The sequence below is a fragment of the Ascaphus truei genome, chromosome 5, assembly GCF_040206685.1.
Source record: "Ascaphus truei isolate aAscTru1 chromosome 5, aAscTru1.hap1, whole genome shotgun sequence".
NCBI classification, from domain to species: domain Eukaryota; kingdom Metazoa; phylum Chordata; class Amphibia; order Anura; family Ascaphidae; genus Ascaphus; species Ascaphus truei.
The window spans coordinates 77908986-77934202 of NC_134487.1; the positions used below are offsets into that span (position 1 = coordinate 77908986).

At 44.7% G+C, this 25217-nt stretch overlaps 1 protein-coding gene across 2 annotated transcripts in view; it reads left to right on the plus strand.

Moving 5' to 3' along the window:
• The window catches only part of CNTN1 (contactin 1), a 296276-nt gene extending 275025 nt beyond the window's left edge, over nucleotides 1-21251 (plus strand). For both annotated transcript variants that reach the window (XM_075600076.1, XM_075600077.1), the window contains 2 exons: nucleotides 9112-9268; nucleotides 18992-21251. In XM_075600076.1, the coding sequence (XP_075456191.1) occupies nucleotides 9112-9268; nucleotides 18992-19071 (237 nt within the window). In that variant the 3' untranslated portion in view covers nucleotides 19072-21251. The remainder of the gene's footprint in view (nucleotides 1-9111; nucleotides 9269-18991) is intronic.
• Nucleotides 21252-25217: the final 3966 nt, after the last annotated feature.

Genomic DNA, 25217 nt, shown 5'->3' on the forward strand with positions numbered 1-25217 from the left:
GCAGTCCCCATCAGTGCTGGGTGCAGTCCCTGTAGGAAAACCCATCTTGCACTCCCCATGATAAACTGCAGTCACAGGCAAGAGTATAAAAGCAGCAACTTGTCTTTATTCTTGTACATCCGTACACAGCATAAACAGGTAAACTCTTCTTAGGGTCCCTGGACTCAACCCCAGGGCTGGAGGCCCCAAAGGTCTATCCTTTGCTAAACTACTCTCTGGTGGAGTAAGGGGTAGTATCCCATTCCCTTGTGGGAGGGGAAGGAAGGTGGCCATAGCCCTGGCTCCACACTTCCAACAACTGTACAGAACCAACTAGAATTTGAATCTGCAGTCCCTTTTGTACCCAAGGGGGAGGGTCCTAGGTCTGAGCCCCTGATAGGGCAGCATACCTGTCACTCACGGGAGTTGTTTACTGCTGCAGAAGCAGCAGCAGCAGCAGCAGCAGCAGCAAGGGCATAGATTTAACCCTAACACTGCCTGCCCAGTATTCTTTTTAGAATTATGTATGCAGAAGCATTCACAAACAGACATCTCATTTGCATGCACTTTTCACCTGATTAGTGCATAACCAGAAATCTTGCTTCCCCAAGGTACAGCTGTAACCAAACCAATGTAGGCTCATTATACCCCCAAACTTCCACATAGTGAAACAAATTTAAAAAAATATATATATATATGTAGAGGTATCAGTACCGTGTTAGCCGAGCTTCAATAATCAAAAAATAAATAGATGATACCGTTCTGTGGCTAACTAAATGCTTTTATTTGTGCGAGCTTTCGAGATACACTGATCTCTTCTTCCGGCGATGTTACAATGAATGAAGCAAGCAAAAGGTATACTTAAAAACAGTGTCTCTTGGAATGTTATCTGTGCTAGTCCTTCCCCCGGTGTGGATGTGTTTATGGCTAGAAGTGTCAAAAGGTTCCTGAAAGCAAGTTATGTAAGAGTGTGTGTGTGTATCTGTGCGAATATAAATGAATGGAGAGCCCTAACACATCCACTCCCACTCCACACACACCTTTTGTAAAGCACTGTATATACTGTGGGCTCTCCATTCATTTATATTCACACAGATACACACACACACTCTTACATCACTTGCTTTGAGGAACCTTTTGACACCTCTAGCCATAAACACATCCACACCGAGTGAAGGACTAGCACAGATAACATTCCAAGAGACACTGTTTTTAAGTATACCTTTTGCTTGCTTCATTCATTGTAACATCGCTGGAAGAAGAGATCAGTGTATCTCGAAAGCTCGCACAAATAAAAGCATTTCGTTAGCCACTGAACGGTATAATCTATTTATTTTTTGATTATATATATATATATACAGTGTTCGACAATTCATTATAACTACACGCCCGTGGCGGGTGGGTTTGTGCCGCTGGCGAGTAGTTGCTGCGGCTCTATGAATTCCCCTGCTCGCGCCAATTTTTTTTTTTTTTTTAATAAATAAATAATCCCCCTCCCTGATTGGGTTAACGCGGGGAAGAGGGCCGGCAGCCAGCGCTGGGTTAGCCCCCTTTCCCCGATCTCCTCTCCCTCCTGATCTCCTCCCCTCCCTGCCCTGGGGTGTCCATCACCTGGGATGCGGGTAGGGTTGTGTTGTGCGGCTGTGCACGTGGGTGGTTGTGGTTCCCGCTCCCATGCAGCCCTTTCCGTGTGCTGCCCGCTCCCGTGCGGTCCCCTCCCATGCTTGCCCCGCTCCAATACGGCCCCCTCCCTTGTGCTGCCCCCTCCCGTGTGCTGCCCCCTCCCTTGTGCTGCCCCCTCCCTTGTGCTGCCCCCTCCCGTGTGCTGCCCCCTCTCGTGTGCTGCCCCCTCCCTTGTGCTGCCCCCTCCCGTGTGCTGCCCCCTCCCGTGTGCTGCCCCCTCCCGTGTGCTGCCCCCTCCCGTGTGCTGTCCGCTCCCGTGTGCTGTCCGCTCCCGTGTGCTGTCCGCTCCCGTGTGCTGTCCGCTCCCGTGTGCTGTCCGCTCCCGTGTGCTGCCCCCTCTCATGTGCTGCCCCCTCCCTTGTGCTGCTTCCTCCCTTGTGCTGCTTCCTCCCGTGTGCTGCCCCCTCTCGTGTGCTGCCCCCTCCCGTGTGCTGCTTCCTCCCTTGTGCTGCTTCCTCCCGTGTGCTGCCTCCTCCCTTGTGCTGCCCCCTCCCTTGTGCTGCCCCCTCCCTTGTGCTGTTCCCCTCCCGTTTGGCCCACTCCATGTGCTGCCCCCCTCCCGTTTGGCCCGCTCCATGTGCTGCCCCCCTCCCATTTGGCCTGCTCCATGTGCTGCCCCCCTCCCGTTTGGCCCGCTCCATGTGCTGCCCCCCTCCCGTTTGGCCCGCTCCATGTGTTGCCCCCCTCCCGTTTGGCCCGCTCCATGTGCTGCCCCTCTCCCGTTTGGCCCGCTCCAGTGCTTGCATGGGGTGGGAGGCTCCCCCTTACTCCACTGTGTGTGGAGGGGGCTTCCCCCGTCCCCCTCCACAAACGCGACCAAGAGCCGGGAGCAATATGGCCGACACTGCTCCGTGAGGTGCCTGTGTTCCTACGGAGCTGACACCGGCTCAGGGGAACCCCGAGGAGAGGCATCATCTGCTCCGGAGATACGGGGTGAGTGATGTCATCAGCCCACCAACATTTAAAGCACCACTCACTGTGTGTGTGTGTGTGTGTCTACCCAGTCAGTCACCTACCCACCCAGTCAGTCACCTACCCACCCAGTCAGTCAGTCACCTACCCACCCACCCAGTCAGTCAGTCACCTACCCACCCAGTCTGTCACCTACCCACCCAGTCTGTCACCTATCCACCCAGTCTGTCACCTACCCACCCAGTCTGTCACCTACCCACCCAGTCAGTCACCTACCCACTTAGTCAATCACCTACCCAGTCAGTCAGTAACCTACCCACTTAGTCAGTCAGTCACCTACCCACTTATCAGTCAGTCACCTTCCCAGTTAGTCAGTCACCTACCCACCCAGTCAGTCACCTACCCACCCAGTCAGTCACCTACCCACCCAGTCAGTCACCCACCCAGTCAGTCAGTCACCCACCCAGTCAGTCAGTCACCCACCCAGTCAGTCAAAGTCAGTCACCCACCCACCCACTCAGTCAGTAGAGTCAGTCACCCACCCAGTCAGTCACTCAACCCACCCAGTCACCCAGTCAGTCACCCACCCAGTCAGTCAGTCACCCACCCTCTCTCTGTGTATCACCTACCCCTCTGGTTAAGGGGTTCAGGAAACTAGTCATTCACACCTGGCTTTTATTTCTAGATCCGACATTTACACACACACACACACACACACACACACACACACACACACACACACACACACACACACACACACACACACACACACACACACACACACACACACACACACACACACGTAACAAGGACTAATTGTAGTATAATGTGTAGCCATGCATAATAATGACTGCATACATCTTCCCTGTTGGCAGTAAGTCCTGGTAAGTACAGGCCTGCCAACAGTAGTTATGGAGGTTTTCCCTCACACCCTGGTGTGGTTCCCTGTGTAAGGAAGGGAGTGGCTGTATGCTCTGAGTCCCTGGATAGTGACATCAGAGATGCGCCTGCCCCCTGAGGTATAAAGGGCACGTCACTGTCAGTTAGTTGTTGTTGGCCAGCAGTTGTGTGAAGCAGCTGGTAAAATGTATGCTCCTGCATATGGGATTGGAGGAATACTTTTGTGACCCTAGTGCTGTAACTAGCGGTAGCAGAGTGACCAATCAAGTCTGTCTAAGCCACACTGTGTCCAGGGACCTGGCGCAGGGGTGATATCCCTAGGAGAAAGGGAATCCCACTTCAATACAGGAGGGCGTACCTGGCAAAGGGACAGCACGACGAGATGTGCGGCTAGAGCCGGCAGCTGCATGGGGCAGTCTGCTACATCCCAAACCACAATAAAGATGCCATGTTCAAAGATACCCCCGCTGTGTGAGTGTGAGACTACTCTGCAGTGGCAGTCACCACCGAGAAGGAGTTCCTCACCAGGACCATCTCCCTGCGGAAGCATAGATCCTGATGAGGTGGAGGCGCTGCACATGAAGTAAGTTGGACTCGTAACCACTACCTCAGATACCTGTCCTGATGACATCCCCTAATACCATCAAGCGGGAGACTCAGGAGTCCTGTTACTTGCAGGTGCACCACCATACACGATCACATAATGGGGACCGGTTAGACCACACGGGCCAATGTGAGATTGGGTGGGTCAGACAAGGGGGGTCCACCCGTTACATTTGGAGGCACTGCTGAGATACCTGTTAACAGGACAGGCTTTTGCTAGGCACACGCTAGGAAACAGGGAAGTGTCTGCTGCCACTTTGTGCTGCGTGGGACGGAGCCAGGGGTAGTCGGGGAGCTGCTGGAGCTGCAGGCCGCACAGACGCCTTGGGATCCGTAAGGGGTTAGTGAGTCTGGAGCCGGGGGCTATTGCTGTTCTAGTCACCTTGAGGTAGCGCTAGCGGGGGACGCCTGAAGGGGTAAACTGGTAACGTAGAGCAGGAATTCTGGAAGGGTCCGGACTAGGCTAGCCAACAGTAGGTAGACGCCCAAAGTACTGCATGGAAGAGCCAGAGTACTCTAGTCTCCATTCCAGACCACTTACCAAGGAGCACAGACTGGAGGAACGCGTTACAGTAGACACAGAAAGAGTGAGCCTAGCCTGAGGTAGTGCAGACACGAGTCAGATCTACGTTAGGTACACAAGGTGGTGCACAAGGCATGTTTGTTGTACGGATGTGGTAGCTGCCCCGCAGAGCGGAGCTCCATGTACAAGAACCCCGTGTTCAACGATCAAGAGAGACCTGTCGGAATGGAGGATCTGCACAGAGCAGAAGGTCCAGGATGGCAGGGAGAGAGAACCGCAAGAATGGAGGATCTGCATAGAGCAGAAGGTCCAGGATGGCGGACAGAGGAAGAACACGCATATGACCTGTGCGTGGACGAAGCAGAACAAGCTACAGGAGAGACTCTTGTGTGTTTGCTCTGGAATGGCGTGAAAGCTGTAGCTGCACCGTGTTTATCATGTTTTTGTTCTCGGGATGATACCCCTGAGAATAATGAGCCTGATAGTGTTATCCGATGGGAGGAACGAAATGGACTTTGTTACACTTCAATGAACAAACAGCCAGATGCTACCTCAATTGTAAGAAAGGACAATACTTACCAAAATGGCGGTTCCCGCGTTCCCGGGACACCGCGTGGGCCAGCTGCAGAAAGTCTTGCAACATTGCAGTTTGCTAATTGTTGGCCAGGATTGGCGCCAACGAGAAAACTCCACCCCGTGGGGGAGTTTGGCGCGAAAGCTGGAGCCGCGCCCTCATGGACTATGACTCACTCTGCACCTGTGCTGGGTCAGCCTACAAGTCTACGAGACATCCCCCTAGTTTCAACCAGGGGGAGTGGTTTGCAGTTCCACCGGATGTCGATAGAGAAAGTAAGAGGAGGGGTTGCTAACTCAGCCCATGCCCTTCAGTTGCGAAGAGCCATTGACCAGTACAGACCTCTGAGACGAGTGCCTCCGCTGGTGAATATGGCTGAAGTTGCTGATAAAGTGGACCAGAGTCCGTTGATCTCTACTCATCCCTACTCGGCTCCAGGAGGCTTCCTGATCATCCCTGTAGAGGGTGTGGAGACTGTGGCGTGTCTTTGCCTGCAGTGCAGACTGCCGGGCGGAGCTGTGGGCAGCGAGGCCCGATGCCCCCACTGTGGACTGCAGTACATGTGGCCCATGACCACTTTTGTACCAGTACAAGCTGTGGGAGTAGCAGGAAATGTCCCGATGCCGATCGACGAACAGTCGGGAGCACTATGGAACGAGAGTGCAGGTCCCGCGGAGTCAGAGTCAGGTTTGGTGCTCCCGACGGAGAAACCCAGCCATCGGAGAGGTGACCACCGAGGAGCCCATCGCCGGTCTCCTACTGGGATGCCCAGGCCGAACAGCGGGTTGGAATCCTCGGACGAGGAGTGTGCTGGGCTGTCGAGTGCGATGGTCATGGAGAGAGACGGCCATACTATTGGTACACCATGGAGAGATGCCATTCCCCGTGGTGTGGAGACGCGGAGTCGAGTATCTCCAGTACCGCGACCACCCGATCACCGGAGTCCCACTGCCGTGGTGACTAGTGGATTGGAGGGAGGTCGATCCACCCCGACCCTGCGATGTAGTAAGATGACACCGTGCCTATCGCAGAACCAGGGGGTGGAGGAGAAGGAAGAGCGAGTCCAGAGCCAGACTGGATCGCGCAGAAGACGGGCGTTGCCGGATGTCCTCGTGGAGGAAGAGATCCCGATTGGGGATCCAACCCAAGATGGCGTCGAAGCACGTGCGTGTGCGGAGGAGATTCCGGATGACCAGAGCGGCATCGAGTGGGAGGTGCTAGCGCCTCTGCGGTCGAGCAGCGGAAGTCGATCCCCTACTACCAGGGGGAGCGGGCATTCGAGTCGGAGAGCAAGAAGCCCAGCTGCTGGAGTCAAGAAAGGACTTTGTGGCGAAGTCAAGGCAGATATTGCTGGAGAGCAGGTCGTAACCCTGTCAATACCTACAGTTCGGTCCCGTCCCTCAACCCCGTCCACTCCCAAAGTTAGCCCCAAGGCCCTAGTTAAAGCCCCTGTCCCCATCACCCCGTCATTCGGGTCCACTTCTAGTTTGGGGGCGTCAGGGGATTCCCGGGGTCCTATCCAAGAATGGACTGGAAGCCTGGACTGGGGAACGTCCGATGATGGATCAGAGGGTGGAGGGAGGATTTCTCGACGTGGGTCGATGGCCAGCGAGAATTGTAGTGCGCTGGGTCTGGAGGGCGGACACTGGTCACAGAGTAAGAGCCAAGTGGGGCGATCTGAGGGTACGTCCGGGGTATCTTCGGGTGGGCCTGATGAGGAGTCGATAGAGGAGTCGATAGAACCTAGCTCTGAAGAACGGAAGGAGACTAGGTGGTGGGCCCCGTTGTACGAGGGGTATGTCGCTTGGTTCGACCGCACCCGATTTATCCTAGAAAGGGAGGGAGTGGTTGATCACTGGTGGGCTACCGGTGACTTTGATGACGAGGCATATCTTAGAGCCCTAAGGGTAAGGTGGGACCGCATCCAGGCAGGCCTTATTACTCCACGGGGATCCGAGGGGTTGGATGACCTGGTAGAGGCCGATGAGCCCCTATCATGGGTGCTGCCTGGGTCGGCTGGCAGAAGTAAGTTGACCAGGACTTGCCGAGCTGAACGGGTTATTGTGGCTCAATACAGAAGGTCGCATGGGCTTGAGTATCCCTATGTCCCGGAACCTCTCATGAGAGAGATAGAGGAGAATAGAGAAAGGCTTAAAACCGATATTCAGCACTATATCGTAGATAAAGGGGGAGCCATTAAAGGAATTCAGGCCGAGCAGAGGGTGTCCCAACTTATGCGGGTCTGGAAGATAGGACGCAGTGTGTACATGCACAAAGTGGTATATTGCAACGAGCAAGGGTTACCACGGGAATACAGCGTGACTGTGCATGATGCCGCAGGGCGGGAGGTGAAGAAGCCAGACCCTTGACATTATTATTGAGTCCCAGAATATAGGGGTCTGCTGTTTCTTTAGCGCTCCCTGCTGGTCAGTGAGTGAGATGTGCTTACATTATTATGACAATGTGATAATGTTTGCCATGTTATTTGTGTGTTCTTTTGCAGTGTTTCCTGGCGCAAGGTACACCAAATTTAGGTCCCAGACGGGACGGTGGGTATAAACCAGGGGGAGTATGTAGCCATGCATAATAATGACTGCATACATCTTCCCTGTTGGCAGTAAGTCCTGGTAAGTACAGGCCTGCCAACAGTAGTTATGGAGGTTTTCCCTCACACCCTGGTGTGGTGCCCTGTGTAAGGAAGGGAGTGGCTGTATGCTCTGAGTCCCTGGATAGTGACATCAGAGATGCGCCTGCCCCCTGAGGTATAAAGGGCACAGCACTGTCAGTTAGTTGTTGTTGGCCAGCAGTTGTGTGAAGCAGCTGGTAAAATGTATGCTCCTGCATAAGGGATTGGAGGAATACTTTTGTGACCCTAGTGCTGTAACTAGCGGTAGCAGAGTGACCAATCAAGTCTGTCTAAGCCACACTGTGTCCAGGGACCTGGCGCAGGGGTGATATCCCTAGGAGAAAGGGAATCCCACTTCAATACGGGAGGGCATACCTGGTAAAGGGACAGCACGACGAGATGTGCGGCTAGATCCGGCAGCTGCATGGGGCAGTCTGCTACATCCCAAACCACAATAAAGATGCCATGTTCAAAGATACCCCCGCTGTGTGAGTGTGAGATTACTCTGCAGTGGCAGTCACCACCGAGAAGGAGTTCCTCACCAGGACCATCTCCCTGCGGAAGCATAGATCCTGATGAGGTGGAGGCCCTGCACATGAAGTAAGTTGGACTCGTAACCACTACTTCAGATACCTGTCCTGATGACATCCCCTAATACCATCAAGCGGGAGACTCAGGAGTCCTGTTACTTGCAGGTGCACCACCATACACGATCACGTAATGGGGACCGGTTAGACCACACGGGCCAATGTGAGATTGGGTGGGTCAGACAAGGGGGGTCCACCCGTTACAAATGTAATACAATAATAATTTTAAACCGGGGTTGGGGGCGGGGTTGGGGGCGGGGTTGGGGGCGGGACTAGGTGGCGAGTAGATTTTTTGGTTGGGCGAGTAGATTTTTGGGTGATTTGTCGAACACTGTATATATATATATATATATATATATATATATATATATATATATATATATATATTAATATTAATGTCTCCTTATTTCCCAGTGTGAAGTACAGAATAATTTGTTTGGGGTAAAATAATACATACAAAGTCCTGTAAAACCCATAACACCTTACTTGGCTTAATGTATTCACTCTAAATTGATTACTGTTGAAAGTAAGCTAAAGGTTCCAAAAATAAATGCAAATGATCCTTTTTTGAGATTCGGTGACATTCTTATGTTTAGTGTGTTCTTAATGCAAAAATGGACAAACGTGTGGTCTGATACACAGATCCAGTCATAGTTATACTCACTGGCAGTAAAATGGATCATTGCAAAAATCTGATATTGTTATTATATCTCCAATTTGCAAGGTTCTTTACAGGCCAGATGGACAAGTAGAGGGCAAGTTGTATACCACTGGGACGCATTCTGTAGAATTACCAGTTCTGAAAGATGGAGAATATGTTGTTGAGGTTCGAGCCCACAGTGAGGGAGGAGATGGAGCAGTTACTGAAATGAAAGTTTCTGGTAAGTGTCTTGTTTCATGCTTTTTTTCCCCAGTAAAACTTGATAATCAAGCTAATAAGAAATGTGCAAACCTGTTAAACAAAATTGTGAATTGATCAAATGTTTGTTGTCAACTGTCTCAATTTTTTTTTTTAGAATGTTGGGGTCAAATGACCTATTAAGTAAAATTCTTTCAGTTGGCAATTTTTTGGTTGAATTACTTCAGCATTACTGGAGAAAAAAATATCTTTGGTATATTTCAGTTGTTCCATGTTAGGTGTAGAGTTTTTTTTTTCTGGAAAATGTTGCTTAATTAAATTAAAAAAATGTAACACCATGAAATATAGATCCTGTATACTATAGGAGTCACTCTCGCTGTGCGTACTGCTGTGGGTTCTCCCAAATCTGGCCCTACTGCCCCTTCTCCATTAGTGTTGGCAGTTGTATCATACACCCAGTATCACAGGCACACTGCCTAGGTGTCACATTTGATTCCTTTCATATTAACAATGTAGCTAAAACTGCTGATATTTCCTCTAATAGACCCTTTCCTCTGCTGCTTTGCTGCTAAAACAAACATGGTCCCTCTTTCTCTCCCTTTTTGACTATTGTGACAATATATCCTAAACGCTGCTGCTAGGATCAATTTACTTTTTCCTAATTCTGTCTCCGCATCTCTTCTGTTGAAATCCGTCTCCTGGCTTCTTATAAAATCCTGTATTACTTTCAAAATTCTGCTTCTCTCTTTTAATGCTACTGTATACACTCCTCTGCCTCTCGTTACATCTCATCTCTAATTTCTCACTATATTCCTTCCCAACTCTTGGGTTCTGCTTAAAGATGACTTCTGTCATTAAGGTACCATGGAGTACCATATTGTATATTTAGCGCTGCTTCCTCCCCCCACCCTCCCCCCCCCGGGAGGTTGGCTGGCTACCAGGTGTGAGTTGGTGCATTATACCTGTAGGCTGTAGGAGATCTGAGGGTCCGCAATGTTGTGGGGATAACAGGCCAGGCTTCTGCTTCTGGATATCTCAGACTTCAATCTTCTTCTCCTGCACGTGCCTCTATCCACTACAGGCTCCAGCGTGGAACACATCAAGCATACTCCTACCCAAATAGACTGTAGACTTAGGCAGGGGTATATAAAACAAGGCCTTTTTATTGTTGCCACTGCAGATCTTCATACAGCGAGTACATTTAGTCTTTCTAAGGCCCCAAGCTTCTGGATGTACCTAGGCCAGCTATCAGGTTTGAAGCCTGGTGTTTCTCTTCAGCCCCCTAAGGGGCTGAGGGCACGTCTCACTCCCAAGAGGGAGAGACTCAAACTCCCTATAATTTGGCATGCTTTCTCCCTAGCACAGAGGGGAGGGCTAGGGAGCTGCACACAGACCAAGTCCCGGATTGGCTGCACACAGACCAAGTCCCACCTCCACCCTGTCACTCAGGAAGGCTGCCTGAGGGTGGGGAAATCCCAGGATTATGTCTGACAATGCCTGTACTTACCAAGACTGATATGTCAGGCAGGGCAGACAGGTAGCCAAGACTGGCATGGCTAAATATATAAAGCCCTCTCCCACCTAAAACCTTTCTCACTTATTGCCCCACACCCCTGGAAAGCGATTCCACTCAATATTCGACAAGCACCCTCTCTCTGCACCTTTAAGACCCATCTTAAAACACACCTCTATAAGGAAGCTTTTGGGTAGCTCCACTGACTGATTCTATACATCTCATATGCATTTACCATGTCCGCTTGCAGAAATACTTAACTTAACACCACCCCTACTAAGTTCTCCCAACTTTCCACTTAGATTGTAAGCTCTTCAAGGCAGGGACTCCTTTTCCTAATGTTACTTTTATGTATGAAGTGCTTATTTGTATTATGTCATGTATGTTTAAAGTGCTATGTACATGGATGCCAATTTGAGCAGGATATACATTGCTCCTCTATGATGGTAGGTGTGATTCAGGAGCAGGTAATTGCATATGCTGGTCTCTTTTAGGTTCTACAGGTAAGAAAAATACATTAGCTCTCGTTGTTCTGACCTTGGGTGTGATCACCCTATATTGCATGAAACTCTTCTGTGTGCAGGCTATTATCCAATTAATCTCACAGAGTAACACATCGTACCTCCATCCTGCCATCAAACTCTGGTTGTACACCACTGTTCCATTGTGTACTGCTACTTCAGTATTTCTGCACTGCTAAGAGCTGCCCATTTCCTGTATCATTCATTCAGAGCTCTTGCTCTGCTTCTGCTCAGTGCTCCTGCTATAGGTATGAAAGTCAAACCGTGCTCATGCTCACGTCAAATGATAATAGAGAAAACACAGAAGCGCACCAAGGGTTAAGAAATATGTATTACACAGTTAGTATAGTAACAAGTAAAAACTTACATATCATAATAAAATAGTCCAGTAGCGGCCAGTGCATGAATGGTGGATCCAAAAGGATAGGTGGGCGCAGGAGGTATTGGCTGGTACTCGCAGATCAGTCCCGCACGCTGGGGCTGACTTGCCCGGCAAAGCTCCTGCTGCGCAGTTTATCTTTATTTGGCACTCTCCTTTTGGCTGGGGAAAGATTCTGCTAGTAGAAGTTTCTGGGTCTCCCTATAGATCTCTGCTCCAAGCTGCTTTAGGATACGGCCCCGCCCCCTGCGCTGCACGCACGCCTGCCAGGCTGGCGACGCTTGAGCTCTGATCCCCGGTCTGCAGTGAGCTGCAGGGGAAAAAAAGGGAGGGGGCGTGGCCATGACGTCACCCGGCAGGTTCACCCTCATTAGCTGAACCGCTGGGGGGCGTGACCACCGCGCTCGTTGCCAATATTGAGCTCAATTTTCCTGTCTTCAGGAAAAACTGGCCGCGCTTGCCACCCTTTGTAGTGGGCCCGGCCCCATTAAGGGGCGGCTCTTGTCCCTGCAGCGCCCACCATAGCCGGTGCTGCAGCAGGCAGCGGGGACTGACCTTAGGCTGGACCTCCTATATGAGTGTCTGAACTATGGTCTAGAGAAAGGGTCCTCAGCTCCGGTCCTCAAGAGCCACCAACAGGTAAGGTTTTAAGGATATCCCTGCTTGAGCACAGCTTTCTCAATCAGTGGCTCAGTCAATGATTGAGCCATCTCTGCTGAAGCAGGGATATACTTAAAACCTGACCTGTTGTGGCCGTTGAGGACTGGAGTTGAGCACCCCTGTCTCGAGCATGACATCCTTGGATTGTGTTTTGCTGAGCACTTCTTTTACACATGCTGTTGTTTATAAGTTTTTCGTGTTATTTAGCTGACGATGTATATGCATGCCTTATTTTCAGCTTTGCTTTAGCTCCTTTACGCTTTGTTTTTGCTCCTTATTAGAGTTTAGAATTTTTTTTGTCATTTCTAGATTTGTGGGATACTAGTAGGTTGAACTTGATGGACGCATGTCTCTTTTAAACCTCATCTACTATGTAACTACTTATCTCTATTCATTTGTATCAGCAAATGAGGGACGTAGAGAGAAAAATGATAATTATTCTTACAATTCCTTTTCTTCTAGTCATTTTATGCCAGTCCAACATTCCCTCTCTAGTATAGTTTTACGTTCTGATTTTTTCCATGGTGTGTCTGTTATTATGCTGTTTTCTTTACTCTTTTGTTATTTGGCTAGATACAGTAGATAACATATAAAATGGCCTTATAATGGCTGATGGAACCTGATTTGTTAAAAGTTTTGTCTACCCCCAACATGGGTTTCCCGATTCCCAGTTGTTTGTGCTGTCATGGCGGGACAAGAAAAAAGTGAATAAACTAAGAATAATTTCCCATTTTTTAAATCAAATTCACCAGTGGGACAAGGGAGGATCTTACTGTATATAGTCATATATATCAGTCTACTATGCATCCTGGGAATGTGCAGATTGTTTTATGTGAAAATTATCATTGTAAAAATGTGCTAATCGAACTTCATTTTGTGATAGAATATGTAAATTGTTACATGCTATTCAATAAATTCCAATGACCTGCGATATTGGTATAGATAGGTAAATGTCACATATCTAATATCCTACTCCAGGCGGGTGACATAGATAACTTTCAAGTACAGTATGTAATAGACAAGATAAATATAGGCAATATGTAGTACATGATAACTAAAAACGCATCCAGTTAAGTAATAATAACAATATTAAAACCTACTTTATGTTTCATGAGGTATGAAAGAAAGCTGAAATAGCTTGGCACCATTAATACAGTATGTCACTTGTAACTAGCGTGTCTGTCCTTGTTTTGTACTGTAACTCCCATTATATGATAGCGCACAGTGAAATAAAGGTACTGTATATGATTACAATTCTGCTGCTGTAGCTGCATTTATCCTGGAGATGAATACAATAAAATACTTTTTATGCAGCCAAAAAATATGAACTATACTTATTATATTTGATCACATAAACCTCTTCATGTACAAACAGCTATATTTGTCAAAAACCAAAAATGGTTTATATTGCAATTTCTCTGACAGTAGGCATACTGTAGCTTTGTGCTTTTTTTGTTAACTGACTCTACGAAAGCTGTCCATAACAAGGTTATATTATATGCTTGACTGCTGCCTAGGGTAACCAGCGCCTTGTGCTTACTGTGTTTCTGACCACATGCATGCGCTACCAGTTTAAAATTCTATATTTAAATACCACAATCAGCGAAAGACTGGAACTCTACATTTAACCAGAGTGGTCTGTTTGAAATTCCAGTGGCCGAATTATGCATTTTTGTTCTCATCCGAGTATAAAAAAGGCTATATTTGTCTCAAATAGGTATGCAATGCCAATTAACTGCAGTATTTGTGCAATTCCTTCCAACCTAAGAATAATGTTTACTTGCTAATCAAATTGACAGTAAAATGTAGTAGCACTGTCTTGATTGCAGAAAGGAAAAGAAAGGTTTCCTTTTTGAAACAGGTTCCTAATACAAACTGTGAATGGGATATACTGTAAGGCTTGCACATTATTAAATAAAAATGGAGTACTCCGTGCCTTTTCCTATCGTCACTCCACTGGGCGAACGTGGGCTTTTACTTGAAGACATACAGTACATTTCTGGAATATGGCCTTCAAACAAGAACAAACCCAACGCCGTCTTAAAGCAATAACATACATCACTTCTGCTGTCTAATATTGGCAGCCTAGTAGGCCTAATCATCCCTCTTCTATGGCATAATTACTTTAGTTACTGAAACTCTTTATCAACCCCTCTTCTTTAGTCTAGTTTAATCTTGGAATAAGAAACAACAGGTTAACTACTGTTGGAGTTTTTCTGTTTTCTATTGCACACTGTGGGTGTTTTTTAGACTATGAATCTTTCAAAGAAAAACCTCTATGCAAGTCACTCTCTGTTTCAGGCTAACTGGACTGCAATCCTAGATTTCCAGTAAATAGTGAAATCCCAGTCCTGATCTTCACTTGCACTGTGGGAGAGAAATACTAAATGGTGGTCCTGAACACATTGGAAGATGCAGTATAGCAATACACTCCGATGCGGCTCGGAAGATGTCTTTTGGAAATGCAGTTAAATAGCTGGAAGGCGTCTTGTAGCCACACTGCACAAGACGCCTTCTGGAATGTGTCTTCTAGACTGCCTGCTGTAAGGAAGCACTCTGTGGAAGGCCTAGATATACAGTACTTAAAACTGAATTAGAATAAAATAGAACTAACATAATCCAATGGAAATTAAGTCCTAATGATTTTATATGAGTCTATAATTGTTTATATGATATTTTAACATAGTTTTTTACAATAATAACATTTTATATATATATAGAAAAAATGGCAAAAGCGCTCCAATGCCAGGGCAATTTAATATAATAATGCCAAAACCACCATCCAAAGGACTCCGTAATAACAAGTAATTATAGTGAGGTATAACAACGAATAATGGGTACTATCCTCCTGAAGACAGGTGGTGGGTAGTATCAGACCACCCACTAACAGTCTCATTGGCAGGTTCCCCTCAGTAGATGCAGTACTCACATATCCTTGGTGTGGCTGACAGGCTGTGCAGCTTCCATAGATTATGGCAGAATTTAAAAAATTGGGAGGAGCGCACAAACCCAATGGAGCAGGAAGGACCCAGAGACAAAAAATAAATAAAAGGGTACTTTAATGTGTTATGGACCCATCCAACGCGTTTCGAACGTCACAGCGTTCTTTATCAAGGATAAATATCGTCATTGCGCTGCCGTTTTTGGCGCAAATTTCTTGCAGGTAAGAGGGTATTTAATGGGTGGTGTTACAATGTATATTTATCCTTGATAAAGAACGCTGTGACGTTCGAAACGTGTTGGCTGGGTCTCATGACACATTAAAGTGCCCTTTTATTTATTTTTTGTTTCTGGGTCCTTCCTGCTCCATTGGGTTTGTGCGCTCCTCCCAATTTTTTTACTTCTATATATATAAATATATATATATATGTGTGTGTGTGTGTGTGTGTGTGTGTGTGTGTGTGTGTGTGTGCGCACAGCGGTGTTTCCCCCACCCTCTGGGAGATTGTGGATTGTGCCACTACACGGTGTCATGTTCTGGAAACCTGCTGGCTTACAGGATACCGAGTGGTCCGCCGGTGGTTTTGGGGCCATCAGGACAGGCTTCTGGGGTATTAACTGGTTCATTCTTACTCTGGTGTCAGCGCCTCCATCTCTTGCAGGCTCCAGGGATGTGGAGGGAATCCCTGCAGGAGAACTACACTCTACTCCCCCTGATAGATTGCAGACTCAGTCAGAAGTATATTTAACTGGAACAGTCTTTATTGCATTCAGCTTGTATCAGCATACACTGCACAACAACACTTTGTGGTTTCTCACCCTTCAGATGGTTCCTGGAATTCCACCCCTGGCCTAGGGCACCAAGGGCAGTCCTTGCTATTCCCTTACTCCCTATTAGAGTCAGAGATATGGTAATCACTTCCCATTCATCAAGGGGAAGGGACAGTAGGTGCCAGAGCCCTGCACACCTCTGTGGGATACCAGTCTATCTCAAGGGGGAGAGAAACTAACTAAATGTAGGTGTGCAATCCCTTAAGTATCGAGGATGAAGGTCCAAGGTCTGAGCCCCTTATTGGCAGAACACAGGCCTTAGCCCACCTCCTCCCCTGTCACTCAGGGGAGCTGCTTACTGTGAGGAAACCTCTGGATTGGTCCTGACACTGTCTACACTGTTACCAGGGCTTGCATATCAGGGATGGCAGATTAGTAGCCAAGCCAGGTATGGCTACACTCTCCCTCTGGTGGAGAATCTAATGTCCCACTTGGAGTTGAATTTGGAGGTACCATCCTTCAGATAAATAGCCTGTAACATAACACAACATGTTATAATCAACAGCATTGGTATACAGTTTATATTGTACCGACAGTCCATATAACAGTGAGTACTTAACCCATACACTTAATAACAGTGATGGGATAATGTGGGTTACTACCAACATGGAGAATCCCTTATCCCATCAATTGTAATGTCTAGGGTCAGGCTTTTTAACAATCCTGCCCTCAAAATCAGAAGCCTGAACGAAGTACACCCTTATGGGATTGTTTTCAGGGCGATACTCCACCCTATCCATGAAGATGCCCCTTCCTATGCTCCACACCCTCATAAAGTCACTTACTCTCTCCTCTGTGTAGTATATAGAGTGACTCGACTTGGACCTTATGTACTCTATAATGGCTTGCCTGAGCCAATCTTCCCTATGGGCCTCTATCTCCCGCATGATGACCTCGGGGACATAGGGGTACTCGTAGCCATGGGACTGCCTGTACCTAAGGATGATAGCTCTGTCTACTCGACTTAACTTGGCCAGGTTGAGACCATGGACGTGGCCTGGCAAGACCCAAAACTTGGGTTCCTCTGTGGGTGTTTCCTGATATAGTATGGTTAAACCTGTGGGCTTAACTATGCCCAACCTGATCTTGCCTACTCTTTTTCTGAGGGCCTCAGTGGTCTCCTCAGGAGAGAACTCCCCCTCCTCCCATCAATGATCCACTGTATCCCCATCTATCAGCAGGAATCAAGTTCTATCCATATTAGGGGCATAACCCAGAAATATGGGGTCCCACTACTTAAGTACCTTCTCTGTAGAGGCAGTATATTGTGAACCCTCAGACCCAGTGTCCATCTTTGATGAGACACCTGATGTCTCTGTCTTACAGGAGGTATATTGGTCAGATTTCCCCCCCAAAGGATATCCTACTAGCCGCAGATATCTCCACTTCAAACCCTTCCTCAGAGTCCACCCAATCTCTCTAGTCCTGAGAGGGTTTGGGAAACTTCTTGCGGGCCCGAACCCAAGGAGTAGAGTTCTTGGGCCAAGCAACAGTTTGGGGAGAGGCATGAGTGGCATGGGCCGTAGTAGTAGGCTGCTCAATGTCTTGTGGCAAGTTCCGTGGTTTGGGCCTACCCCGGCCTGCACCTGGGCGGTGTCCTGGTCGGTACGGACCCGACAGACCCTACACCTAACTTGGGCAAAATATCTGTGGATGGTTTCTTTCGACAAGGCAGTACTCACCGGAGTGGTTGTAGGCAGTTCCTCGTCCGCTCTGGCGGTCCCCTCTATGATGTCATCTGGGTCTGGTCTCGTGGATCTAAATATAGATATATAGATATATATATATATATATAGATATATATATATATATATATATATATCTATATATATATGTTGTAGCTTTAACCCAACTGGAACTAATTGACTGATAAGTTAACTATATTTAAATATATATATATTTTTTTATATGTTTGAACCAGACACCAGCACATATAGTTATGTGTTATGCTAGTTGTGTTGTTTACCTAACTGAAACTGATTGACTGGTACTGTATATGTAATTAGTAGAGAAGAGACAGGTCAGGTGGGGCTAAGATATTATAAATCTGAATATTATCCAGACACCAAATTCAAATGGATCGCGTGTAGACTTGAACTGATTGACAGAGACAAGTTAGATGGGTGGTGGCTTATCTCTGCTTATTACTATACAAGTCCAGAGTAAATTTAATGTAAACATTATACATGAAGTCATATTCTTTTCATTTCTCTCTCCACATCTGTCTCTGTCTGCCTCTATCTCTTTCTCTCTGTGCCTGTCTCCATTTCTATGTGCCTCTCTGTGTCTCTGAACCTGTCACTGAGATTCTCATTGGCAGCCTCTGCAGTATTCACTTCACTGCCCACATGCCCTCCCATTCTCCCTTGCCCTGCCAATGCTGACAACAAATAGCAGTAGGAAGGGAGGAATGATGTTATACTTGAAAGAGGAGATCACGAGAGTTCTGACCCCGGATCCAGCATCTCATGTCTGAGCCTCAAATAAATTAGACTTGGATCCCCAAAGCTTGGGGGGGGGGGGGGGGGTAGGTGGGAGGAGAATCCAGGAATCCAGAAATTCAGACTTGCTTATCATTAAATAAAATTATATTTGAAATAATTTAAAAGTTAAATAATAGGCATAGACAATCCTATTTTACATCAGATGCACAATGGATAGATTAATTCAGATGGAACTTGAATTTTTGCTGACAATTCTCTGTCCCATCATCATTCAGTCAGGAGGAATTGCAATGTACAGCGTCACAGCAATGAATTATGTCTCGTTTCCATGAATTACAAGTACAGTAATTTAGATACATTTAATGTAATTACTCTGTAGGAGCAAAAACGTAAACTACATGTGTATCCCTTCCCTAAGTAATGACTTAAGTAACTGTCTGTTTTGTTTTTATTGTAGGTGCTGCTGCACTAATGCTCCCAGGTGTTCTTGGAATACTTCTACCAGCATTAGGTCTTATGGTACACTTGGAATTCTGAATGTAGCTGTTTATAATGTCCTGAGTGCAGCGAACTCCCTTCACAATTGTGAGGGCTTTGATCATTTTCTGACTTCTGTGGCATCATCTTAAGCCAAAAAAAAAAAAGATATATTACCCTACTGATTTATTATGAACTTTAAAGAGGATAGAGGCATTCAGGAGCTCCACTGATGAGCGAATCATTTTCAAAGATAATAAATAATTTTTAACTTGTTCCAATATGCCTTATGAAACACTTACGCCAATCTGTGACAGTTGCATGATCAAACAGGGCAAGTTACAGTATTAAATTACTTAGACTGTACAGTGAAAGTAAAGTCACTATCCATAGGTGATTTAACTTTAATAACAAATTGTGAAATATAATAGAGATTCAAATGTTGTATATGGTTAAGTGTAAGAGTAACTACATCTGTCTGTACTATCTGTTTTGTGTGCTTCATATTTTTGAATGGCCCCTGTTTTTTGCAAGGTTTCAGGCCTCTAGACATATAGTCAGATCAAAAACAGTCATTAAATTAGAAATAATTTAATATCTACGATAAACGAATGTAAATTTGGAATACATGCAAGATGAAGTCTGACCATAGGATCAATAATTTTTTACATATATCTATTGAGTGCTGAAGGTGCAGCCAGTGTACTGTATTACAGACTTCTTTAGCACTGAAAGAGTTAATTTATTTCACTGCTTACCACTATAAAAAGTGCAATAGATGATCTACAAATGAATGTAAAGTACATACAACAAATGAATCACTGACTAAAAAAACGAAAATAAACAGCTGTCATTTTCCAATACATACTGTACAAGAAAATGTATGGAAACGTGTTTAATGCTATCTTTGATGGACTTATTACTGTACATTTTACATTGACATGATTTCAGATGCTAACCCCACCCTTTAGTCAGGTTTGAGATACAGGACATACAGGCTATATTGAAAGTTCCAAAGTGAGTTAACTTCAGTTGAGGCCCTTTAATATACGTACTGTATGCTCGAATCTCTGACCTGCGAGAGGGACTAACGCTACTGTAGTTACAAAGAAACTTGTCAGTGTAAAATTCAACTATATCCATTAAAAAGTATTAAATCATTTTCTCCTATATGTATTTAATTTGATTTATATGGCTCCTACATGATCTCGTATAGCTCCAATGACCATTGGATTTGACTTATTTGATGGTTTCATTTATCAATATACAGTTCTTGGAGAGACAGGAGGTCCAGGTCCATGACACTTTTCTCCTTATCCACTTTTACATCTCTAATTTGCTACTGTTGACTATACAATCACAAACAAAAACTGGGTGATGTAGTATGGTATATGTTAGTGTGAAATAGTTTCGGAATTGTTGTGTACTAATTAATGGTGTTGAGACCGTTGTCCATGTGGTAAAGTAATGCAAGCTGTATAATAAGAAAAAGAGACAAACGGACAATAATGATGACAACAACAAACGGCATTTTGAAAGCATGACATATTATGAACACTTACAGAGATAATGAATGTGTTTATTCTGACTTTGTCTATACCTTTTATGTGCTGTTCAGTTATAAAAATATTCTTTTTCCAAGGTGTGCTATTTCAGTTCATGTGTGAATGGTAAATACACAGTGTTATTACGCTGGTTCCAGTAATAGTGCAATGTTTGATTTTTGTTTTTTTTTAAAGAAATATGAGATTTGATTCTTTTTTTATTATTAGCACTGCCTTGTTAGCTGATTGAGTATAGCTATTTTATCTTTATAGAAACAATACTATAGAGGTCTTTATTAAAAAAAAATATTGAGAAAGAGAACTGCTCTGATTCTACTGTGCATTCTGTTTTGAATGTGTTTGTATTGTCTGCATACACATGTAGCAAATGTTATTGCATCAGTTATTGTGCAGTAAGGCACTACATTGTGCGCTTTGGCAATGTTGTAATTTGCGGCTTCACTTGTTTGGAAATGCTTCAATAAAACTCACAGCACTGGTAACGTGAAGTTGAACGATGACGGGTGCAATAATGTCTGCTACATCTGTACATGATAGTGTATAGAGTCTCCATGATGAAAAATATCAATAATAATGTTGTATTATTTGATTTCAAGTGTTTGTTTATTAAAATAAATATAACAAGGTTTTTTTACTATTAGAAATGTTAAATTGTATTAGGGAATATCATTAGGCACTAGGATATATATATATATATATATATATATATAATATATATATATATATATATATATATATATATATATATATATATATATATATATATATATATATATATATATTCTACAATGTTAATAAAATATTAAACATTCTGCACATAATTTAATTTCTGTGATAGCCATGCTGTGTGTTTATGTATGTATATGTGTATGGATATATATATATATATATATATATATATATATATATACCCATACACACACATACATATCATATCATATATTCCTCAAACAAAACTCGATTTTTGCCAAATGCATGATGGCCTTTTACTTTCTATTAGATAAAATGAGGAGCAAAACCGCTTTGTTTTTGCTTGAAAGGTACTGAATGCAAGAAACACCTTCATATCTGTGAAACAGGTGATTAAGATCACAAATCTGATCTGTAATGCAACAAAATCATGCCTCATCAGCGTTATCACGGTGGCTGGGACCTCAGCTTCCCAATCTGCTGTTAATACATTCAACAAATATATCATTTACTTACCAGGTAAAGATCTTAGGCCCAGAGCCACAAAAAGGTGCTAAAGCTTACCAGCCTCTTGTGAATCTGGGCCTTAATTAGAGTTTATATACTGTATAGAGAAGGGGTTGTTGTTTCTTTATATTGCAGTCAAGGTGACATTGGATCCTCTTTTTGTTTTGGCTGCATTTTTAACTGATTTTTTTTACTCTCGGTTATCTGTTTGTTTGTTGGTTTGTTAATTTGTTTCAAGTGGAATAGGCAGGGAGCATGTTATCAATTTTTTTTTATGAATGAACGTCAGTTAAAGTTAAATAAATATCAGTATTACTCACAATATAACTGCTGGCCTTTAAATTGACCAAAATGTTGTTTTGTTTTTTTAAAAGTCACCAAAATAAAGGCATTTGACAAACTATTTTTATTTTCATATTTAGCAACGTTTATGTATTATCTCTGTTGAAGTGTATTATATTGTAATCCCACCGACCTCTTCAATGAGGTGCCCCATGGTTTCTAGGCTGTAGCATGTTAAGGCAAGGGCGCAAGTAACTTCAGTCGGGGGCCAATGTAGTCCCTCCTTCTCCTAGTCACGCACACGTGACATCACCACGCTCAACTGCCTCGATGCGTAAGGAGGGACTACACTGCTAGCTTGACTAGTCGCACCCGAGTGATGTCACCACACTCCACTGTCTAACCGAGCTACAGCTTTGTAACCCGCAGGACGTGGGATGAAAGAAGGTTTGTTGGAGGCCCATATGGGCTTACCATCAGAGGACATAAAGGGTGGCCTTGGACTGCAGAACTGGTTGGACTACTTGTATGCTTATGATAAAGCACACTTGTAAATGCATTTATTTTATATTTTGTCAAGAATAAAATGTTTAATACAGATGCAGTGGCCATTATCCGAACATTTCACTGAGCCATTTTTGTGAACTCTGCTGTATTCCACGCGGCATTCACTCGTTATTCTTCCGTGAGCGCTGCCGTGAATGCCGCCACTCACACCAGGCACACCTATCCCAATCCAGCAATGTGCCAGTGCCAGCACTAGTAAAAACACAAGTAAACATGCGTCTTAACGCGGGAAAGTTTGAAGAAATCATGAGGCACACCCTGGGTATGCTCAGGAATACAAATTGTGAAATGTTCGGATAACGGCCGCTGCATCTGCACTACACAATTGGAGGCATTTTTTTGCGTTTTTTTCCAGGCTACTTGTTTTACCCGATGGTGCACAGGATCACCCTCTAAATGCATCAAGTGCCTCCAAAGCTACACTTCAACTGTAATCCATCTACTGAGGATTCCTCTACTAACCCAACTACTAAGAATACCTCTGTTCCTGCCCACCAATAGACTGGGGCACATTCTATATATGCCGAAGTGGCTGATCGTGGAATTTCTGGAGAAAATATAAAATCAGCCACTATATATCGTTTCTATATTTTTAATTTTGTTTGTACTATGATATTATTTGTTGACATTATACTCATCTATTTTAGTATATCTCTACAGTTTATTTTATTTGCTTATTGTGGTGCTTATACGACTGACTCGTTAGGGTTGTTTAGTTTTTACGGTTTATTATTATTTAGATTTCTTATACCTTTACCCCATTTACCCTACTAGCTACTTTTGGTTGCCACTTTATATTAGTTTCACACCATTTAGTCAAAAGGGAGTTTTTTACATGTGTCTTGACATACGATAAAGAACACATTTACTAAGCGGTGTTACTCCATAATACAGCTTTCATGCTTGAAGTTACATTGAAACCCATTCACTTCAATGTTTTATACTGGGTCTAATTTACTAAGACATGCTGGAAAATGTCTTATAGTATAGCACTGCTTCGAAAATATGGCCCAAATGCTGGGATTCATTAAACACCAATGCAGAATATTACACCCCGTCTGGTAGCAACTGTCATTGACTTAAATAGTAGTTACCACTGAATAATACCCGTGTATCATGGCTTGATCGAATTTAACCAAAGTCTCTAGATTTTCCCTGCTTATGTGTTATTATAAAATGTTCTGAACAAAGTGTGACGATGCTCGTCTCAAATCAAGAAGGGGATCCACGGGGCTGAGGTAGGGATGCAAATAAACCGATCAGAGCCCAGGGACAGAATCCTGTAGTCAGGGCTGGCGACAGTGGTGCAAAGTCCAGTAAACAGGCAGAGGTCAGGGCAGGCAGAAAGCAGCGAGATCGGGGTCACGGTCTGGGGTCAGCAACTGGGGAATCCAAACAGATGAAAGGGTAAGGTGTGACAGCGTAGACAAACAGGAACTGCAAATGTAGAACCTTGCTTGGCGACTCCCACTAGGCATTGCAGCCTTATATAGCAGGCTGCCAGTACCCAAAATGGCCATAATGAGCAGAAAGGGCAGGTGACTTGGAAAACCCGAACCGCAACAAAACCCAGCACGGATCGAGCAGAATCTTTAAACAAAGCCCTATCAGTCCTTTTAGGATAATTTTTAACTAGGCAATATGTAACAAAAGATTAATGTCATTAATTTCCATTCATGCAAATGGAGATCGCAGTATTATTTAATTTATCAATATCAGTAAAGTCCCAAATGCATAAAATGTATTATTTTTAAAAATCAAGAGGTAATATATCTTGCCATTGACAGTTAATGTGCTTTTTTTTTTTTTTTTTTTTTTTTTACACTAATGAAGCCCCTGAACCCTCTTAAAACTGCCAGAACTAGGCCCAGATCCACAAAAGGGTGTTAAGCTTCAGCATGCCTTTTCTCCCATTCATAGGAGTAGCAGGAAAGCCGTGCTAAAGAGAAAAGGCATGGTGACGCTTAGCACCCTTTCTGGATCTGAGCCTTAGTTCCTGAAATCGGGTTTAGATGAAGAGGAGGAAATCCCGATTCCAGGTCATATTAAAATATTTATTTGAAAAACTTGTTTATCGTGTAAAAAGCCAGATTCAGTTTCTTTACCACACGCAACATTTACAGGTTTAATCCTGTATAAAAATTTATCCGGACATAAACTTTTTATTTCTATTTGTGTAAAATTTGGGAATTAGAGAAAAGGAAACTTCCCGAGCACCAACAAAAGTGGTTCATTACGGTAAGCAATAAAAATGTGGATTTCACTACCAGGGATACTACGATGATAAAAACAGTAAGTACATTTAAGTAAACATTGGATACGTTCTTAAAATCGAAAGGTGCAGTATAATAAAGACTAAATACTCTATATGGTGGAGTTTTTATTTGATGTTCTAATCCACTATAATCTTATTGTGAAAGGTGTACAGGGATACAGTAGAGGCAACGTTTATTCTAACATTTGCCGTAAACTAGCCGGGTTACATTCTGGGTATGTGCTGGGTATGTGCTGGGTATGTGCTGGGTATGTTCTGGGCTAGTTTGAGGCACGTTTAAGGCATTTCTGCATTGACTAACGACCCATAGGATTAACACA